Genomic DNA, 15,765 nt, shown 5'->3' on the forward strand with positions numbered 1-15,765 from the left:
TGGGTGGGGTGGGGGGCTGGTAGGGGGTGGGTGGGGAGGTCGAGGGTTGGGTGAAAAAATAAAATTTTGAAGTTGAAAATATTTTTTAAAAACAAACTTAATTTTTTTTTTTTGGGGGGTGGGTGGTAGGGGTGGGGTGGGTGGGGGGCTGGGTAGGAGGTGCGTGAGGGTGGGTAAAAAAAATTTAATTTAAAAACAAGCTTTAAATTATTATTTTTTTGGGGGGTTGGTTGGGGGGCTGATTTGAGGGTAGGAACAAAATAAATTGATTTTTTCAACAATTTTTTTTAATTGGAAGTTGGAAGAGAGTTTTGGAAAATGTTTTCCTTAAGTTTTGAAGGGAAGTCATTTTCCTTAAATCTGAGGAAAATGAGTTGATTTGGAAAACATTTTCTAAAACATTTAACCCAACCAAACATGAGAAAATTGGAAAACATTTTCCGGAAAATGTTTTCCTTCATACCAAACACACCCTATATCTTGACTCTGTAAGATCCTTTTTACACTAGTGTAATTTAACATATTTTAGTAGGTGTCATGTTTTATTTTACTAGTTTTAATGGTTCCATCATCTTTCTCCATAGATGTCGTCGATGATTTCATGTTTCAAATCTTTTTAAAAAAACAACTTACTATAACTACTAGCATGAACAAATGCTTTTTCTTTCAAATTATAGGCATTGAAGTGATCGAGAAAAACTTTTTTCAAGATTTGGACCATATTCACTCTACTCTATAAAATTTCGGCAATAACTACCACAAGTTCTAATTTAAGGAGAATATAGTGCCTTAAATTTGAACGTTGAACTTGGAGATAAATCTTGAATCTCTAATTAAATCACTATACCAACATCTTATCTTGTGTTTAGGAAATTTAAAATCTATACGTACATTTTTATTAAACGGAGTTCAGATGAACACCCTCTCGACCTCCTAAATCAGCCCCTGACCACTCGTTTCAAAGAAATCAGATAATGTATGAAGTGATTCAAGTTGTCATATACCCCCAACAAAATCTGCGTTGTCCTGCATGAGTTTTTAAATTGTACCTACTTGTGAGCTTTTAATACAAAAATACAAAATCCTTAAATTCAATCATTGTCTCTTTTCTCCTTTTGGCAATCTTCCACATATATTTCCCACTACCTTTATTTGGATAATAATAACAATATTCAACTTCTCCATACACTACTTGGTTCATGTTTCTAAGTTTTAGTTCAGTAGTGAAGTCAAAAATTTTGTTAAGAATGCTCAAGAAATTAATATTTTACTTATATATACAGTACAATTTTCTGACATCACTCAATGCATGCTATGTGGATGTTAGTGACAGAAACTATCAAATGTGGTAGTAAGCTGAGTACAGATGTTTTACCACAGAGAGAGAGGACACATTGTTATCATAAGACTAATGCTCCCATTGAAAAACCAGAATTCAGCACCATTTCTCAACACAAGGAACCTCTATGGAGATGGTTTTGTGGTAAAGTTTCTATCTTTCAATTCTTAGTTCACTCTCTCCTTCTAGTATTTTTATTACCATTACAGGTGACTCTGTCCATCAAGATTTGTAGTTGTTTGGCTATGTTTCTTGAAAGTTAAAAGTGAGTTTAAAGTGTTTGACCAAATTTGAAAAAATAAAAAATTATTTTTCGGTAGTTGTAAAATATATTTTTGATAGATATATATTGAATTCCCTTGACGTCTTGATATTTTTGAACCCCCTCAATAAATACTAACTCCGCCACTGATTACTGTTAGTGGCGGAGCCACCTTTTAATTAGGGGTTCGTCCGAATCCCTTTCTGCGGTAAATTATATTATATTTACATGGTTAAAATAGTTTTTTAGGTATATATAGCATATGTCGAACCCCCTTCGGCTACTTCATGTATCTATTTTTTCAGATTTTGAACCCTCTTATCGAAAATTCTGGCTCCGCCACTGATTACTTACTGTAGTGATGTCCCATATATAACACAACATAGTTAAGCTTGGAGTTGTTTTTTTTTCCCCCTCTAACACAACATGATTTTGTGGTTCAACAGAACTGGAAATTGGACATCCATCTAGGAATATTATCGAGAAGATTTTTCTAGCATCCACAACAAATCCATCAAAGCAACGTCGAACAATAAAGAAAGTTCTAAGGGTGAACAACACCATTGATATGTTGGAAAAATTTGAAAAATACAGAGAAACTGTGAAGAAAAGGTCATTTGGACAGTACAAAAACCATCCAAGAAGCACAGTTGATGGAAATGAATTGTTGCAATTTCATGTCACGACAATGAATTGTTGTTATAAACATATGAAAATCAATCCTGATGAACTCTGCAAAGATCCAAGTTGTTGTGTTTGCAGGCTAATTCAATCCAGCTTCAAAACTTTGTACAACTCGAAAAATGGAATTCAATTAAACACAAACAGTGATGTCCCGTGTGAGCACGCGAATCGCGTCTCTAAGGGAAAGAATGTGAAGAGAGCTGTGATAGTTTGCAGGACAATTGCTGGTAGAGTAGTAAGAAAGGATGATGTAAAACTTGATGAAGAGTATGATTCAATTTCAATTGCAAGTGGACTCCATTCATGGTCACAATACTTGATTGTAAAGGACTCAAGTGCTGTACTCCCTTGCTTCATCATTGTTTTAGACTGAATATATTCTTGTGTGGAGTTGATTTTTCTTAAATTATGTGAAATTGAGTAAAAATATATTTTTCTTAATAACTTGATGTAGAAATATCTCCACCATCAGTTGTTTGATCCAAAATGTCTCTGTTGTTACTTAATGTGTTAAAAATGGAGTAAATTCCTTAGATAGTCACTTATGTTTGGAAATTTGTCCCATAATATATCCTTTTTTTTTTATTTTAGGACCACAATATCACTCAACTATTTATATTTTCCTCTAGGCATAATACATAAACATAACTCTCAACTTGACTTCAGCTGACAACTATGACATTTAACTTTGAATGTGCACAAACATGTACTTAAACTTGTATAAGATTAAACAAGTAGATACACGTGTTCTACGTGACATAATACATGTAGGACACCATGTAGGACGAATGTGTTTATTTGTTCAATTTTATACAAGTTTAAGTGCATATTTGTGCACATTCAAAGTTAAATGTCATAATTGTCAGCTGAAGTCAAGTTGAGAGTCATGTTTATGTATTATGCCATACATAAGTATGCCCTTTAAGTTGGCCTCAATTTACATTTATGCCCTCTAACTTTGATTTTGCACAAGTAAACACTTAAACTTTTATAAATATAAACAAATAGACACATACATCCTACATGACATTTTTTATTTTATGTGTCCTATATGTATTATGTCACATATGACTCATGTGTCTGCTTGTTCAACTTTATACAAGTTCAAATGCCTACTTATCCACACTCAAAGTTGAATGACATAAATATGAAATAAGACCAAGTTAAAAGATATATTTATACTGTATTATGTCTTTCCTCTAAATATACTCCTCTCTCCTAATGGGAAAGTGTATATATACCTCAATTTGTTTATTTTTTTTAAACTTATGATATAAAAATGTGTCATATCCATTAAATGGAAAAGTAAGTCCAAAGTCAAAAGAATATGCATGGTATACATGACGACTTATATCGAAATCTTATATTTTACAAGTAGTATACATATGTATATTGGATGTACAGAGTGAATCATCAAACTTGGTATGAAGCTTCCACAAATGTACTACAGTACTGTATATTAACCAGTGAAGAATCTTCTCCAAGACTGCCAAGGAAGAAATCCCCCTGTTTTACATTTAAAAAAAATTAGAAACAACAAACATAATATACATAATAATGCTCTATAACTATATTTTCGATAATTCCACTTCATAGCTATAATTTTGGTTGCTATAAAAGCTGCGATTTGTTCTAAGACCTATTACTAGTTTGAAATATTCAATTTGTAGTCATGAGTAAAAAGGAAGAAAAATTGAATATCATAAAGTAGAGTAGGATAGCTTAGTACCACAATTAGGACATCTCTTGTAAAATTTGTTCTTAAGAACAAGTCCTGAACCCCCACAAACTTCACATTTCCTCTGTTTTACCTGGCAAAACCAACAAGTTTTATCAGATTTTTGAGTATGGGATGCAAGAAATTAAATAGAATTTAGCATTAATGGTACTTAACAATTCTCTTGCTAAACTCCACTCCTGCTACCACAAATGGTGTCACACCCGCTGCATAAATGGTTCTCATTAGTTTGCTAATCCCCCCCAAAAAAAAATAACAATAGCAATAACATATTCAGTGAAATCTCATAGGAGCTTTGAGAGGTTAGAATATACGCATGTCTTATTAGGATATTGTTTTTGAAAAACCCTCAATTCAAGCTAATTAAAAAAAGGGAAAAAAGACAAATATACCCCTGAACTATCTTAAATGGTATGCAGATACCCTCCGTCATACTTTTGTAACATTGGTGCTCCTACCGTCCAAAAACTAGAGCATATATGTTCTTCACTCTAACGGAAGACTATATAGGGACACGTGGCACAATCTTATCCGTCGATTCGATATTTAATAAATGTCGGATCGGTGGATAAGATTATGACACGTGTATGTACGTCAGTATAAAGGGTATATATGCTATCGTTTTTGGACGGTAGGGGCACAAATGTCCCAAAAGTATGACTGAGGGTATCTGCAAATCATTTACGATAGTTCGAATGTATATTTACCTTTTTTTCCTTAAAAGAAAAATGGTGTAAAAAAAATGACAATGAAGATAAACATAATACTATCTAATAGCAAAACAGTGCGGAGAATATATACAAGAAACTGAAACAACAACAATGTGCAGTAATCTAAACACAATAAATCACACAGATAATGTCATATACCAAAAATAAAAAATTACATGAATAGGTTGATACTATGACTGACTCGATGTTTAATGCTAAGAATAGACCAGTAGTAACAAGACAACCCGCTATCCTTGTTTGCGACCTTCATATGCTCTATGACACATTTCAAATTTTGAGAATTAAACCTTTTTAATTTTGATTGTCAATTCAGACATAAAATATTTATTTTTCCTAAAAATTAACAACTGAAAGACATGTAAATTGAGAAGGTAAAATAGTACCCAAAGAGCCAGCAACAATTTGCCAAGTGATTTCCACCTGAGTTGGGTCTGCAGTAATAATATCTGTGGAGGCCGCGTTGATTGAGTTGCTAAATTGCCTGTTTCGTTTCATAAGAAGAGGAAACTGAGGTTGCTTGTTTAATGGAATTGCTGGTGAATTGAATCCATGAAGAGGCGCCAATGGAGTGGCCATTGGAGAGGGAGTAAGGAGCACACAATTCTTCTTTTGGTTATAGGGGTAAAATTGGTGTAAATGTTTAACAACCACAAATTTGTATTCTTGCCCTAATCTCTCCACGTTGCGTTCCTTGCTCTCTCCTGGTTCTTTTTTTGGGGTTGAGAAATTTAAAAAAAAAAAGATATTAGAAAATGCTTTTCAAGTTGTGTTAATCAAAATGTGTTTGAAAAATGTTTTCTCTAGAAATATAAGTTTCTTAAAAAGGAGAAAAATGATTTTTTCAATACGAAGGTGAGAAACAGATTTCATAAATGACATTTCAAATTCAGTATCTCCTCTCTACTCACTGAACACATCTTTGATCATCTCAGCAGACTCAGCCCATGAGCCCCCACTTTTCATCTTATAGTATTTTGTTAGGTTATATATAAATAATTTTAATATAATAATTTTTTACTTGTTATCAAATACTAAAAAATATTTTCTGCTAGTATTTGTATTTGAATTTTTTTTACTTTGACTCTTCATTTTGCTTTTTTGCTTTTCAGTCGTAGATGAAGAAATTTAAATATACTTGTTAAAGAACTCTTAAATTTGGTACACTTTAATAAATGTACACCTAAATTATGAAAAGTCTTAATTACCTCCTCAAATATGAATTAACTATATGCCACATGACACAAAATAATTCTTTACACTTCAATAGTTAATCTATTCACTTTGACCATAATTTTTTAATATAATCTTTTCACATATTACAAATAATGTGTTCATGCCCAACTTGATTTTTGTGTTTTTTATTTACAAAATATAAAATTATATTTTATGGAGAAGAATTTGAGATTTAAAACAAAACACATGTGGAAATGATTCGAAATGGTGACAATTGTCCTTACCAACTTGGATTAAGGTAGTGTGATTGTTTTACCCTTAATTAAATGTATTGTGTTTAAATTTTAAGTATGAATTTTTTTTTATTGAAAACGCCACCTTCAAATAGGCTTTGTGTGCGACTTGAATTTAGTTTTGTACATTTCCTGAATGCTGTAGAAACTGTGAAGCGGAAAAATCACTGCGACTGTTGCGAGGAGTAAAGACATTCTGTGGACCATTCTCCTCTTAAGCATTTTTGTGAAGATAAGATGGCCACAACACAACACCATATCTTCCTCACAAATACCATATACTTCCAAATCCTCTAAATTTAGGGTTTTAGAGTATATTCCTTCTTTTGCTTCTTCTTTCACTAACTAACTAATATGGCAGCAGCAGCTATTTCTATTATCTGCAACTTCCCACTCCATTCTCACACTTCCATTTTCTTCAATATCAGTTTTCCCCCTTCTGTCCGTAGCCGGAAGAGCTGCTTCTTCAGGTTTAGTAGAATTTGCGTTGTTTCTTCTCATACCAATCCGAAGATTCTCAAGCCTAAGCGAAGGTCTAGGTATGGCCAGCCGTTATCTCCTTATGACTCTGACTCCGATGAAGATGATGATGATAGTTTTGAAGATGAAGAAGACGACGACATTTCAACTTCTGATGTGAGTTTCAATTTCCTCGCAAGTTAATACTTTACCTGGGTTTTATTAGTACAATTTCATTAGTGCGGATACATTTAAGAAAATATTGAAAAAACTTCACAAGTAGAACACCAGTTGAATGTTAACCTTACCACATAAATATACTCTGTTAACAATTTTTATTGTCTATGTTAGTTCATTGTACTAAATTGACTGCAACGCGTTTAATTTATTGATATGGAATCCTATAACGTTGGCAAGTTTAGTCAGGTGTCCCCACTAGTTAGTATGATGTAAAGCTAGCTTGTTGTTGAATGATGTTGCATAAATTATTAATCACTTAGGATGAAAAGAATTTTATTGTTAATAGAAAAGAACAAGTGTTGATACCACAGGTAGCACATACTTTTGTTCGTCTTGTTTCAAAAGATCAAATAACACTTTTATGTTGTTGCAGCATATAGTCACTTTGTTTTATCTTCAATTTCACAATGATAAATGTTTGAGTACAAGCTGAGAAAGCTTGTCTTATATTGTTCTGCTTACACTAGCACTCTTTTTTGGACAATCTTGGTTGAGTTCTTTTGGGGTTTATATAGTCTTGGTTACTGATGCTACAGTCTCCTCCTCCCCATCCATTTTTCTTTGAATCACGAAAACTTGATGCTCCTTCTTTTTCCTTTTCTATTACCATGTTTTAATCACCCAGGATGAATCACTAGATGTGAGAGTTTCTGCCCAGGATCGGCAACACCTGAAGTTTCAGAATGCAACAAACATCAGACGAGGTATACTTCCAGTTTTTTCATCTTAATGGTTGGGAAGGAACATAAATTACATGCTATTGTGTGTCATGCAGACAGTCATCACCATTCAGAAGGAGGATCGAATGCAAAGTTGGGACACCGGCGGCAAACTCCTGAGATAACCCAAGGCAAGTCGAGCAATAAAAATGATGAAAGTTCACAAGAACAAAAAAAATAAATAATGGAAGTTCCCAAGAGAAAATATTGGGTATGCTAATTCTTCAAGTAAACTGACTAGTTAAACTTTCTTGCATGCAGATTACAGAGAAAGGTATTAAATGTTAGCATGTCAAGCTGTATAGTTTGCTTCATCCGTTAGCTGCAAAATCATGTCTTGTGGCATTGTAGGAGGCAAGAGGAAGCTTAGCTAAGGACAGATTTAGTCATCTTGCAGAGGAACTGGATCTCGATGAGAGATGGTATCCACTTCTTGATTACCTAAGTACCTTTGGATTTAAGGACTCTCACTTCATCCAGATGTATGAAAGGCACATGCCTTCCCTTCAAATAAATAAGAGTTCTGCACAGGAAAGGTTGGAGTTCTTGTTGAGTGTCGGTGTCAAACATAAAGACATCAGGAAGATAATATTGAGGCAGCCTCAACTTCTCGAGTATACTGTGGAAAACAATCTGAAATCCCATGTCACATTTTTAACTAGTTTGGGTATCCCAGACTCAAGAATAGGACAGATAATTACTGCAACTCCGTCTCTTTTTTCCTATAGTGTGGAAAATTCATTAAAACCCACAGTGACTTACTTACTCGAGGAGGTTGGTATTGAGAAGAATGACCTGGCTAAAGTTGTGCAGTTAAGCCCTCAAATTCTGGTGCAGCGGATTAACACTTCATGGACATCCCGCTTCAATTTTCTCACCAGAGAATTGAATGCACCCAGAGATAGTATTGTCAAAATGGTTAGGAAGCATCCTCAATTACTTCACTACAGCATAGAGGATGGATTGCTTCCCCGGATTAACTTTTTTAGGAGCATCGGAATGCGCAATTCTGAGATAGTGAAAGTGCTAACTAGCATTACACAGGTCAGCTTTATTGCTTCTGCAGTTTATATCTTCATTTGTGAGCGTGGTTGGTTGTCTCACCAAGTTAGAAAATGGTGCTCTGGCCAATTTCTCATAGAGATGGGCTGTTTTACATCTTATCTCCTATTTTGCATAACCTACTGCTCATTCATAATAGATTTCCGAGTATAGCCGACTTATTACTTAAAATTAGTACTATCGGATAAAAATAATGATTACATTACGGAGAAGGCATAAATCATAATACATAAATATACCCTTTAACTTGGTTATGTCCTCAAATTTTGGGTATGCACAAGTAGATACTTAAACTTGTATAAAGTTGAACAAGTAGACACATGTGTCCTATGTGGCACAATACATGTAGGATGCCATATAGGATGTGAATTGCTACATAGGCGTCAAGTATGACATGTGTGTCTATTTGTTCAACTCTACACATGTTTAAGTGTATACCCAAAGTTGGAGGGCATAGATACCATATGAGGCCAAGTTGAAGGGGACGTTTATGTATTATGCTCCAGAGAATTATAGCTGTGCTAGCATGGAAGTCTTCAATGCTATTGAAGATTTCTCATTCTTTTAGATTGATATATTTTCATGGACATATATTCACAATGTCTTTACATGCAGGTCTTCTCTCTATCACTTGAGGGGAATCTAAAACCTAAGTACAGCTACTTGGTTAATGAACTTGGCAATGAAGTGCGATCATTAACTAAATATCCGATGTACCTAAGCTTGTCGCTGGATCAGAGAATTAGGCCTCGCCATATGTTTTTGGTTTCTCTAAAGAGGGCTCCCAAGGGACCATTTCCATTAAGTTCACTGGTCCCAACTGATGAATCTTTTTGTCAGCAGTGGGCAAGGACTAGCGTGGACAAATATCTTGATTTTCGGCAGAGATTGCTTCTAAAGGAACTTGCCAGAAAATATGAAAGACGATAATATGTTTGAGTTCACTGGTCACCAATCTTCTGCCCTGCATACTTATTATAAGGCTAATTTTGTGATTTATAGCCCTTAGTTGAAAGTCAAAGATCAATACACATACGCAGGTAAGCAAAGCATCTCTATTTATGTTTTCCGGAAGCTGTTTTTATCTTTTCTTAACTTGATGCTGAATAATCTTCTATAACTTTCAATCCTTATGATTCATGGCAGGAAACACAGTTAAGACATACAGTTTCAGCAGTTGAAGTGGGACTTTTGCACTACCTTTGAGGTTTTGAAGTCAAACCACACAAACATAACCATATATTCTCAAGCCTCAGGTGAAGCATGCGTTTTTTAAAAATACTTATGGTAAGTGTAATTATATAATGGTACAGTGTATATTGTGAGATACTGCACAAAATTTTGACATCATCTGCTGGCTGTTGTAATATATGGCCATTGTACTACAGTTTTGTACCTTGCTGCAAATGGTTAAAAGGCAGCTTTGGAGACACTTTTGTTTAGTGAGAAAATCTCAGTTAAAGAATACTTTTTGGAGTCTGTTTATTGTCTACTTCTCTATTACATTTATAAATAATTGTGGTTTATCTGGTGCATAATCTGAGTGCAAAAACTTGTAAAATGAAATTAAGTAAAAAGCTTCTATCCTTTGGTCTTTCAAGTTATTATATTCATTAATCTCTCTATTTCTTATGACAGAAATTCAACTTTTTCGATTTTATCTTAAAGGCAAATCAAATGATAATTGAAGCATTTCGATTATCCATGTTTCATCGAGTGTTGAAAATCCTCAAGGGCTCGATTTTATTTAAATACGTCATGATATATGAAAAGGGTCAACTATATTATTGTACTGTCAGAAATAGTTTAATAAACGTATTTTCACTTCAAATATACTCATTTTGTCATACTTTCGATGTGTATGGACAGAATGTGCAGACTTCGATGGTTAAAGGGCAATAGTATAAATTAGATACATAAGTTGTCTCAATTTATGTGACGCTAATGAAATTTCGAGAGTCAATCAAACATTTTATATGATTTTTAAATATTTTAAATTATAAGTAACTAATATAATTTATCATACTTTTTATGTAATTTTCAAATACATAACAAACTTAAAAAAAAATTAAATAGAGAGAATTGAATTTCTAAAATATCCTCAATTAAAAGCAAGTGTATGGATGGACAGTTGTTAACAGCCCTTCTACATAATAGTAAAGTAATATAATATTGTTTCATTATTGAATTGTTTTGTGCATCCAAAAATTATATACAAAGAATTTCAAATTCTATAATACTTCCTTAGGGTGACACTCACCCTCGTAGAAATTGAAATTTTAGTAACTTTGTAGTGTTTGAATTAAAAAAAAAATGTTTATAAGTACTTATTTTAAGTTATAAGTAACTAATATAATTTATTTAAATAAAATATCCTTAAATTTTTATCAATTTTGAAATCATGATTTATTCTTTAATATAACATTTTGCAGAACTTCATAAAAGCCAAAAAAAAAAAAAAACAGATCTCTATCTATTTTAAGTTCAAATTTTTTTTATTCAAATATTATAATATAAATATAAATTTTACCAACTTTTTCACTTCAAATTTGACCGCTCTTCATTTTAATCAATTTTGGATCTAAACTACAAAAAAGTAGAGAGACCGACCAGACCATCAAATCATTTCTGTTAATTTTCCTTCTTCTTCTTTATCATATTCCTTTTTCCCATTTGCACATTCCTGAAACTCCAAAGTGAGTTTTCCACAACGGATGATTGCTTTGACACAAATCCCAAAGGCAAGCTTTTTATTCGAATTTTTGTTTTTATTGTGTATGATTTTGATGCTTCCTTGCTTATTATTCCTCTATGAATGAATGTAACTGTACCTAAAGTTTTTACCTTAATCGCTGTAAAATGAAATTGATTGATACCCTTTTTAGAAAAAAATACTCATTAATTAGTGAAGAGGGTTTGTTTTAATTTTTAATCACCTTCTACATGTACTTATTGGCATGTGCATATTCATTCACTTGTCTTTTTTGAGTTTTGTCTTTCTTATGCAAAATTTAAGTTAATTACCTGTAAAACCCCTTTGCCAATATGATTTGAGTATAAGGAAAATAGAAAGAATTTGCCTGCTAATGTGTGAACTCTTTTTGCCCTAAATTGAGGGTGGGTGCTACTTTGTTCCTAATCATATTTCTCTCTGTATACCCACATATCCATCTCAACATTCTCATTTCTGCTACTTTCATTTTCTGGACATGCGAGTTTTTGATCGGCCAACGCTCCACACCGTACAACATAGTTGGTCTAACAACTACTTTATATAAAAAGTTACCGCTGAGTCTTGGTGGAACATTCTTATCACACAAGACATCGTATGTTAGCCTCCATTTCATCCACCTTGCTGCAATATGATGAGTAACATCATCGTCAATCTCCCTATTTCTTGGACAATTGACCCAAGATGCTTGAAACTTGTGCATCAATCTTCACTTCCACATCTACCAAGTGAGTTACATCACTTAACTTTCACTTCAAGTATTTTGTGTCCTGCTCAACCTGAACCCTTTATACTCCAAGGTCTGTCTTCAAACCTTCAGCCTATCGCTAACTCCGCCACTTGTCTAGAATCAATACTATGTCATTTGCAAATAACATACACCTTGGCACCTCCCCTTGGCCCGAACTATCTAATTAGGTTATAGTATACGATATGATAAAACAGCCATGATAAGGCTTGGAAACTTTTACTTTGACATTTTTCATAGCCATGACAAGGCTTTAGTATACCATTCACTAGGCAACTAAGGGTGTGACCTGGTGGTCAATGAAGTGGGTGAGAACCATGAGGTCTTAGGTCCAAATCCCGACAAAGACAAAAAATACTATGTGATTTCTTCCCATCTATCCTAGCCTTAGTGGATAGAGTTGTCTGATACCTGTTGCGGGTGGGAGGTGACATGTATCTCGTGAAATATCAAGCTGGCCCGGACACCATGGTTATATTAAAAAAGTATACCATTCACTAGTATATTGTACAAGAGAGACAACATGTGTGTTTGTAACTTTTGGATATCTACAGTGGTTTTATGCCCTCAATGAACCTCACTTCATTAGTCTTCCATATGAGTCTGTTCTTGATAACCTGATTGAGGTCGCAGTCTTTTATATGGTGAAGTTTGTTTGCAGTACTTTTACCTTATGGCCTTCTTTTAATGTACCTAGAGTAGTGTTTGAATATGATTTTTGCGAGCTGTTCTCAAACTTGTATAGATTATACACTGCTTCACCTGCTTTATGGTGCTAAATATGTGGTAAAGTAGGTTCAGCAAAACAATTATGTCTATTAAATGTAGCGTTCTGTGAGCCCTTTTTTACAACATAATTTTCAACAAATGGCGATGTATGTTTGGAAGTTAATTTTCCTTCCTCTGATGTTTACAGCGCTTAGAGTGTACAGAGTGACCATAAAAGGGATCCTAGTTTGTAATGGCCCAGTTTGGTAGAACAACTGAAAAACCTGGCATAAATTGGGAACGAGCATTTGATCTTTATGTAAATGCAATTGCATGTGACAATGAGCTTTTATGGGTCCAAGCTACAACTAAGCTAGCCAAACTGTCGAAACACGCGCCTGAGGATCTCTTAGCACGCACGATCCCTGTCCTTGTAGAGCTTCTTAGAGGGATCCCTTCCACTGATCTGAGTCCTTCAATTCAGGAAGCTGCTGCTCACTGCTTGAAATGTGTTGCTTGTCGAGGGGAAGGAAGATTGGCTGTACTTATTGGTGAATCAGGTGCCATCCCTTCTCTTTTGAGTTTATTATTGCATGCTGATGGGAGTTTGCGAAGGGTTTTATTGAAATGCCTTAGAAATAGTGTCACGTTTGCTGCTCATAACCGTGAGATTGTAGTTAGACATGGTGGGCTGGAAATCATTCTCAATTTGTTGAATACCTGCTCGGATGATCTAAAGCGATACTTGCTAGAAATTCTCAGTGCATTGGCTCTTCTGAGAGAAGTTAGGAGGACCATTTTGATTTCCAGGGGTGTTTGTTTTCTTGTTGAAGCTGCTAGACGTGGAAGCATGGTATCTAGATGTAGAGCTGCTCAGGCAATTGGGTTGCTTGGATTGGTCAAGAGAGCAAGGCGCACGCTTGTTGACTCGGGCACATTTTCAGTGCTTCTAGAACTACTTCAGGTTGGGGATACTTCAACTAAAGTCGTAGCTGCTAATGCACTTGGTGTGATCTCATCTCATGTTGATTACATTAGACCCCTTGCTAGTGCTGGAGCGATTCCTCTTTACGCTGACCTTCTGCAAGGAACTGATCCCATGGGTAAGGAGATTGCAGAGGATGTCTTTTGCATTCTAGCAGTGGTAGAAGAGAATGGTGTAGCAATTGTTGAACATTTGGTTAGAATCCTAAGAGGAGATAGTGCCGAAGCTAAAGCTGCGGCTGCTGATGTATTGTGGGATCTCGCAGGTTACAAGCATTTGCCATCAGTTGTGCGAAATTCAGGTGCAATTCCTATTCTAGTTCAGCTGTTGGAAGACCAAAACATTGATGTCAGGGAAAAGGTTTCTGGAGCTATCACCCAGTTGAGTTACAATGAAGCAGATAGAGCTGCTCTTGCAAATTCTGGAGCTATTCCGCGATTAGTAGATATGTTACAGGATGAGTCGGAGGAAATGAGAGATAATGCTGCAGAAGCTCTGGTCAATTTCTCAGAGGATCCATCACTAGGTGATAGAATATCAGATGTGTTATATAGTCCTTCGTTCCAGAATATGCAAGAAAGACTGACGCAAATTCGTGCTTCAGATGCTTATTTGGCTGCATCTCTTAGACATATGAATACTGAGCAATTAACTATGGACCCTGCTGCTCTTATCTGACTCCTCATTCTGTCTTGAATGTTAGAGTTATCTTTTTAAAAGCATTTTTTGATTCTTCCCTTCTCTGAAACTTGTTTGAATGATTCAAGCAAAAGGGAATATATAGTATTGATCTTGAAGTTAAAAATATTACACAATGATGAATCATCATGAAATTTAAAGAAGGTATTTATTTGTTTCTTCTAAATAACAAATATATGCTTTAAATTAAATACATTCATCGTCACATCTATTCTGAATGCAGCTCAGTTCTCCGACTTCTTCTTCACTTGACTTCATCGACAAGCTCCAGGCTGGCGTGGCCTACCTTCTTCCTCAATAAACTGGTAATGCCTGCTGCATCTACTGCTTCTCCTATTATCACCACTTTATCTTTCTTCTCCCCTTCTAGTGCCACCGAGTTGACTCCTACATAAAGCAAAGAGCAAAATGAAGGTGGGAAAGAAACAAAGTTAATGTTATATGAAATTTGCTGTACCAGTTGACATAGCAGCAATCATCAAGGCTTTTGATTGACATTTCTTGCAGTTATGATGTACTCTTATGACAATTTTTTGCTGCAGTATTGCATGTAAACTGTCTCAGCTTAACTAAAATTGCATAGCTGTTGAAAAAATGAACTTGTATAGTTGTAGTAGAGTCTTACCATCATTGCTCAAGAGTAGAAACAGAACTAAACTTTGGTTGTTGCTAGTTTCTCAAAGAAGTGGACACAATGGACAAGTAATGGCATATGAGTAGTATATATATAAGCACAGTTTAGGGTACTCTGCCTTTGAGACACTTTGGAGAGAGAGAGTGTAAGAAATGCTTGCTCTATTTTGTTCACCTTTACTTGTTTAGTATTTCAAAATATAAATAGTCACTTTTAAAATATCAAGATTTTTTTTTTCTGTATCTAAGATTATACATCAATTAATATGGATTTTGTGGTAAAACTATCCATATTTATCATTATTTCTTGAAAGACGTGTAAAATTTAAAGTAGACAAGTAAAAGTAAACGGAGAAAGCATTTCTAAATAAGATAAATGGAACTGAAAATTGGCTATGAAGATTTGGGCATGTTCAGCTTTGCGTGTATTATTCACTTTGCAAGGACAGACTGTCTGGTGGACTTTGCCTTATTAATGACATAATAAACCTTTCTCTTATGGTCTTCGATTCATCCTAATTAGTTTATATTGCAATTTGTACTATTATGACGCGGTTTTAT

General features: G+C 34.5%; 5 protein-coding genes across 6 annotated transcripts; 3 read left to right on the plus strand and 2 right to left on the minus strand.

Moving 5' to 3' along the window:
- The first annotated feature begins 1,305 nt into the window (after window positions 1-1,305).
- LOC125809799 (uncharacterized) lies at window positions 1,306-2,658 on the plus strand. Its single transcript, XM_049489385.1, has 2 exons — window positions 1,306-1,483; window positions 2,048-2,658. Exons 1-2 carry the CDS (start codon window positions 1,306-1,308, stop codon window positions 2,656-2,658), a joined length of 789 nt encoding a protein of 262 aa, XP_049345342.1.
- A 944-nt stretch (window positions 2,659-3,602) lies between these two features.
- LOC125809732 (uncharacterized) lies at window positions 3,603-5,376 on the minus strand. 2 transcript variants are annotated; one of them, XM_049489334.1, is made up of 4 exons: window positions 5,138-5,376; window positions 4,180-4,229; window positions 4,015-4,096; window positions 3,603-3,791 (listed from the first exon to the last, which is right to left on the minus strand). In XM_049489334.1, the coding sequence occupies exons 1-4, from the start codon at window positions 5,328-5,330 to the stop codon at window positions 3,745-3,747; spliced, it is 372 nt and encodes a 123-aa protein (XP_049345291.1). In that variant the 5' UTR covers window positions 5,331-5,376; the 3' UTR covers window positions 3,603-3,744. The 2 variants fall into 2 exon arrangements, with proteins under 2 accessions (XP_049345291.1, XP_049345297.1); XM_049489340.1 differs by having other exon boundaries at window positions 4,180-4,224; window positions 5,136-5,331.
- A 1,198-nt stretch (window positions 5,377-6,574) lies between these two features.
- On the plus strand, window positions 6,575-9,713 carry LOC125809810 (transcription termination factor MTERF9, chloroplastic). Its single transcript, XM_049489395.1, has 5 exons — window positions 6,575-6,856; window positions 7,545-7,623; window positions 7,695-7,781; window positions 7,988-8,682; window positions 9,316-9,713. The coding sequence occupies exons 1-5, from the start codon at window positions 6,575-6,577 to the stop codon at window positions 9,628-9,630; spliced, it is 1,458 nt and encodes a 485-aa protein (XP_049345352.1). The 3' UTR covers window positions 9,631-9,713.
- A 3,395-nt stretch (window positions 9,714-13,108) lies between these two features.
- On the plus strand, window positions 13,109-15,166 carry LOC125810051 (uncharacterized). Its single transcript, XM_049489570.1, has 2 exons — window positions 13,109-14,715; window positions 14,795-15,166. The coding sequence occupies exon 1, from the start codon at window positions 13,141-13,143 to the stop codon at window positions 14,548-14,550; it is 1,410 nt and encodes a 469-aa protein (XP_049345527.1). The 5' UTR covers window positions 13,109-13,140; the 3' UTR covers window positions 14,551-14,715; window positions 14,795-15,166.
- LOC125810149 (heavy metal-associated isoprenylated plant protein 47-like) lies at window positions 14,809-15,257 on the minus strand. Its single transcript, XM_049489673.1, has 3 exons — window positions 15,197-15,257; window positions 15,029-15,107; window positions 14,809-14,958 (listed from the first exon to the last, which is right to left on the minus strand). Exons 1-3 carry the CDS (start codon window positions 15,200-15,202, stop codon window positions 14,816-14,818), a joined length of 228 nt encoding a protein of 75 aa, XP_049345630.1. The 5' UTR covers window positions 15,203-15,257; the 3' UTR covers window positions 14,809-14,815.
- Window positions 15,258-15,765: the final 508 nt, after the last annotated feature.

The sequence above is a fragment of the Solanum verrucosum genome, unplaced genomic scaffold (assembly GCF_900185275.1).
Source record: "Solanum verrucosum unplaced genomic scaffold, falcon-dt-bn FXZP01000276.1, whole genome shotgun sequence".
In the NCBI taxonomy this organism is placed as follows: domain Eukaryota; kingdom Viridiplantae; phylum Streptophyta; class Magnoliopsida; order Solanales; family Solanaceae; genus Solanum; species Solanum verrucosum.

Coding starts and splice junctions, on each gene's coding strand:
- LOC125809799 (XM_049489385.1), top strand. CDS start 1,306: ATGCATGCTATGTGGATGTTAGTGACAGAAACTATCAAATGTGGTAGT. Junction 1,484..2,047: donor TCTATGGAGATGGTTTTGTG/GTAAAGTTTCTA, acceptor GTGGTTCAACAG/AACTGGAAATTGGACATCCA.
- LOC125809732 (XM_049489334.1), bottom strand. CDS start 5,330: ATGGCCACTCCATTGGCGCCTCTTCATGGATTCAATTCACCAGCAATT. Junction 4,230..5,137: donor AATTGTTGCTGGCTCTTTGG/GTACTATTTTAC, acceptor CCATTTATGCAG/CGGGTGTGACACCATTTGTG. Junction 3,792..4,014: donor CAAGAGATGTCCTAATTGTG/GTACTAAGCTAT, acceptor AATGTAAAACAG/GGGGATTTCTTCCTTGGCAG.
- LOC125809810 (XM_049489395.1), top strand. CDS start 6,575: ATGGCAGCAGCAGCTATTTCTATTATCTGCAACTTCCCACTCCATTCT. Junction 6,857..7,544: donor ACGACATTTCAACTTCTGAT/GTGAGTTTCAAT, acceptor TTAATCACCCAG/GATGAATCACTAGATGTGAG. Junction 7,624..7,694: donor TGCAACAAACATCAGACGAG/GTATACTTCCAG, acceptor TGTGTCATGCAG/ACAGTCATCACCATTCAGAA.
- LOC125810051 (XM_049489570.1), top strand. CDS start 13,141: ATGGCCCAGTTTGGTAGAACAACTGAAAAACCTGGCATAAATTGGGAA.
- LOC125810149 (XM_049489673.1), bottom strand. Junction 14,959..15,028: donor GATTGCTGCTATGTCAACTG/GTACAGCAAATT, acceptor TGCTTTATGTAG/GAGTCAACTCGGTGGCACTA.